Source organism: Penaeus japonicus, unplaced genomic scaffold, assembly GCF_977035675.1.
Source record: "Penaeus japonicus unplaced genomic scaffold, GWHDUDI00000001_assembly GWHDUDI00000002, whole genome shotgun sequence".
Lineage (NCBI taxonomy): Eukaryota > Metazoa > Arthropoda > Malacostraca > Decapoda > Penaeidae > Penaeus > Penaeus japonicus.
This window is the reverse complement of record NW_028234404.1, coordinates 8,011,123-8,016,122: the sequence shown is the minus strand read 5'-3', so window position 1 is coordinate 8,016,122 and position 5,000 is coordinate 8,011,123. Positions and strand designations below refer to the sequence as shown.

Here is a 5,000-nt window from a genome sequence, read left to right as displayed (position 1 = left end):
TCATCAATGATAAATGAGTTATATGAGTTATTTATGAGTTATTTATTTATAATCTTGGTTTATAAGGATTGCCTTCTTAATCACGTAATAAAAGTGGCTTTAGCAATAATAATAGTAATAATGATAATGATGATTGTGATAGTAACAAGGATAATGACAAGGATAATAGAAATAAGAATAAAGATAATTATTATTGTGATAGAAATAATGACAATGATATTGATAATAAGGATAATTATATTGATAATAACGATAATGATATTGATATAAATAATAATAAAGATAACGATAACATTGATAACAATAACCATTATGATAGCAAACCTGATAACAAAAAATGATAACAATAATAACACCCCCACCCTACCCCTACCCTCCTGCCTTCCATCCTACCCCATACCCCTCTTAACCCTCCCCTTTCACCCTCCACCCACCCTTCTCCACCTCCCACTCCCACCCTCTTCCCCCTCCACCCTCTTACCCCACCCCTCCCTTCCTCCCACCCCCTTCCCCACCCTCCTCCCACCCCCTTCCCCACCCCTTCCTCCTCCCTCCCCTCTCACCCCTTCCCAACCACCTTCCTCCCACCCCCTTCCCCACCCCTTCCTCCTCCCTCCACCCTCCTCCCACCCCCTTCCCCACCCCTACCCCCTCCCACCCCTTCCCTACCCCTCCCACCTTCCCCTTCCCACCCCTTCCCCACCTTCCTAATCCCACCCTTTCCCACCTCCCTCCACCCTCCTCTCACCCCCTTCCCCACCTCTTCCCCCTTCCCACACCCCTTCCCCATCCCTCTCACCTTCCCCTTCCCACCCTCCTCCCACCCTCCTCCCACCCCTCCCCCTCTCCACCCTCCTCCCACCCACCCCCCTCTCCACCTTCCCACACCCTTCCCACACCCCTCTCACCCTCTCCACCCTCTTCCCACCCACCTTCCCACCCCCAGCACCCTGCATAGTCCCCACGATCGAGGATGGGCGGCTGCTCAGTGACCAAAGGGCGGGGTCCCTGGTGGCCGATGGGACGGTGATTCAGGTCGTCTGTGATGAGGACTTTGAAGCCTCCTTCAAGGACGTCCCTTCGGTTTGCACCAACGGCACGTGGACGCATTACCCGCAGTGTCGTCCTGGTGAGTTTTAAGGACTCCTTTTTTTTTTTTTTTTTTTTTTTTTTTTTTTTTTTTTTTTTTTTTTTTTTTTTTTTTGGGGGGGGGTATATATATATATTTTTTTTTTTTTTTGAGGGGGTGTGGGGTTCTGGATGTAGGTGGTGACGATATATATATGTTTTTTTTTTTTTTTTTTTTGGGGTGGGGGGGGGGCATCTGGATGAAGGTGGTGACAATATATATATAGTTTTTTTTTTTTTTGGGGGGGTGGGGATTCTAGATGAAGGCTATGACAATATATATTTTTTTTTCTTCTTTTTCTTTTTCTTTTTTTTTGGGGGAGAGGAGAGATAATCTAGATGAAGGTAATACTTCTTATATATCCATTTTTTGTGGGATTGTAATCAGGATGATTGTAGTGATAATATATATTTTTTCTTTCTTTTTTTTTCTTCTTGTTACATCAAGTAAAAGATAAAAAATTACTTTGTACAGTAACAGCCTCACTAAAGGAAAATATATAGTTTTATTTTTTATCTCTTCAGTTCAGTAACATTAAGGTAGATCTTTAAACATTTATTTTCCAGCGCACTAGAACATTTTTTGTTATTATTCTCACCTCACTTTTATCTCACTTTCATCTCATTTTTACTTCACGTTCACCTTACTTTCATGTCACTTTCATTTCACTTTCTACTATAACATTCAATTTAACATTTCACTTTAACCTCACTTTCACTTCACTTTCACTTCACTTTCACATCACTTTTACTTCACTTTAAACTATAACATTCAACTTAACATCTCATTTTCACCTCATTTTCACTTCTCATTCCACTTTAACGCCTCTCTCCCTCTCCTCCCTCGCCCACTCCCTCGCCCACGCCCTCCCCGCCCACCCAGCCGGATGCAAGCGCCTACCGGAACGCCCACGCCACGGGATGGTCATCGCCCCCCAGAGCGCCCACGGCAAAAGGGCAAGGTACAGGTGCAAGGACGGCTATCAGCTGGTTGGCCCTGCCACGACCGAGTGCCAGTATGGCAACTGGACGGGGTCGGTTCCCCACTGCAAGATCGGTCAGTTATGGCAGTTGTGTGGGTTGGATGTGCACATACATACACACATATATACACATGTATATACACACACATATATACACACACATATATACACACATTTACACACACACGCAGATACACACACAAACACACACACGCAGATACACACACAAACACACACACACACACGCATATATATGTGTGTGTGTGTGTGAGTGTGTGTGTGTGTGTGTATATATACATATATATATATATACATATATATATATAGATATATATATTTATATATATATTTATATATATATATACACGCTAACACATAGTCGAATATTGTTTTTTTGTGTGTGTGTGTGCTTATCTATACATACGTTCTGATTCATATTAAATGTGTGGTTATATGCTTACTATATGTTATCGCTCACACTCACATCAACATTAACATCCAGACATAAACTCACTTTTACACTCACAACCACACTCACACATTCACACTCACACACACTCACACTCACTCTGACTCACACATTCACACTCACACACTCACACACTCACTCTGACTCACACATTCACACTCACACACACACACTCACTCACTCTGACTCACACACTCACTCACTCTGACTCACACATCCACTCGTACTCAAACTCACACGCAGAAACAGAACTCAAAACGCCAGATAAAAATATTTTCTGTATAATGAGAATATAATTAATTTCCTTCATAAAATCACCCCCCAAAATGAGCTCATTTCATATTATATCAGTCTAAATTGACTCAAAAATACGACCGCTTACCTGACTGGGTTTACTAACACTATATCTATTTCTATTGCACAGTTTATACTAACACTATATCTATTTCTATTGCACAGTCTATACTAACACTATATCTATTTCTATTGCACAGTCTATACTAACACTATATCTATTTACATCCGCTTATCTGACTGGGTTTACTAACACTATATCTATTTCTATTGCACAGTCTATTGTCCGTTCCCGGGATATATCGCAAACGGTCAAGTTATGCTAGTTGGCAACATGGGGATGTATATATACCGCCCTTATGTTAAAAAGGTAAGCAGAATCTAACATGTTGTTTAAGTGCTATAATGGATATTAATTTACCTCCCTTCTTATGTAAGAGAGATATATAAATTCCCTTTATTTAGGTATGTAGATTAAGTCCAATGTATTAGCATGTATTTATAAAATGATTCATGATTTACTATAGACGTTTTGTTAAGATATGTCTGTGAAATATCGAGAGAGCATTATATAACGGAAATTACGTATTCCTGATGTTAAAACAGTTTTTATTTACTCTTAACTTATTTACTTACACACTTCTTAACTCATTTTCTTCTTATCTACTCTAACCACATTTACTTACTCCTTATTTACTCTTACCTTATTTACTTACTCCTTAACTCATTTCCTTCTTATTTACTCTTACCTTATTTACTTACTTCTTAACTCATTACCTCCTTATTTACTCATACCTTATTCATCATCATCTTCCTTTCTCTCTTCCTTATTTCCGAATTCTCGAATCTCGCTTTGTTTTTACTCGAATAGAAAGTTCATATTTACTCTTATTATGTTTCATTACTTCAGTCTTTACTTGTTTACTTCTTATTTATTTTGATTTTTTTTTTTTTTTTTTTTTTTAATTCCCGAAGCTTTACTTATCTGTTTAAATCTTTACTCATTTACTTAAACCTTAACTTACCTACTTCAATCCTTACTCATTTACAAAAAAAAATACTTATCTACTTGAATCTTTACTTATTACTTGAACCTTCACTTATCTACTCTAATCTCTACTCATTACTTAACCCTTTACTTATCTACTCAAATCTTTACTCACTTATCTTCTTAAATCTTAATTCATTTTACTTTAACCTTTACTTATCTACTTAAATCCTTACTCACTTAATTAAACCTTTACTTACCTCCTTTTTACCCGTCTTACACCTCGTTTTTTACTTCTCCTTCTTCTTCTTCTTCTATTTCTTCTTCTTCTTCTTCTATTTCTTCTTCTTCTATTTCTTCTTCTTCTTCTTCTTCTTCTATTTCTTCTTCTCCTATTTCTTCTATTTCTTCTTCTTCTACTATTTCTTCTTCTACTATTTCTTCTTCTTCTTCTTCTTCTATTTCTTCTTCTTCTTCTTCTATTTCTCCTTCTTCTCCTTCTCCTTCTTCTTCATCTTCCTCTTCTCTCTCTTTCTTTCCTTGATTAATTATTCCCGTCCTGCAGGTACGGAATAACCGCCTTATCCGCTACGAGTGTCTTCGAGGCTACTACTTGTCAGAAGGACCACCAGGGGCTACGTGTATTGCCGGGAAATGGAGTCCCAAACAGCTACCGAAGTATGTTTTTTTTTATGCGTTTGAGTGATTTTTTGTTGTAAAATGGGAAATGGAGTCCCGAACAGCTACCGAAGTATGTTTTTTTTATTTTTTTTTATGCGTTATGCGTTTGAGTGAGTTGTTGTTCTAAAATGGGAAATGGAGTCCCAAACAGCTACCGAAGTATGTTTTTTTTTTTTTTTTTTTTTTTTTTTTTTTTTTTTTTTTATGCGTTTGAGTGAGTTTTTTTTGTAAAATGGGAAATGGAGTCCCGAACAGCTACCGAAGTTTTTTTTTTTTTTTTTTTTTTTTTTTTTTTTTTTTTTTTTTTATGCGTTTGAGTGAGTTTTTGTTGTAAAATGGGAAATGGAGTCCCGAACAGCTACCGAAGTATTTTTTTTTTTTTTTTTTTTTTTTTTTTTTTTTTTTTTGCGTTTGAGTGAGTTTTTGTTGTAAAATGGGAAATGGAGTCCCGAACAGC

The 5,000-nt window shown here is 37.7% G+C and overlaps 1 protein-coding gene across 1 annotated transcript in view; it reads left to right on the top strand.

The window, feature by feature from the left end:
* Positions 1 to 5,000, top strand: part of LOC122255605 (sushi, von Willebrand factor type A, EGF and pentraxin domain-containing protein 1) — a 77,108-nt gene that overhangs the window by 51,010 nt on the left and 21,098 nt on the right. Inside the window, exons 11-14 of the mRNA XM_086544861.1 lie at positions 947 to 1,129; positions 2,012 to 2,185; positions 3,153 to 3,244; positions 4,428 to 4,540. Of these exons, the coding sequence (XP_086400987.1) occupies positions 947 to 1,129; positions 2,012 to 2,185; positions 3,153 to 3,244; positions 4,428 to 4,540 (562 nt within the window). The remainder of the gene's footprint in view (positions 1 to 946; positions 1,130 to 2,011; positions 2,186 to 3,152; positions 3,245 to 4,427; positions 4,541 to 5,000) is intronic.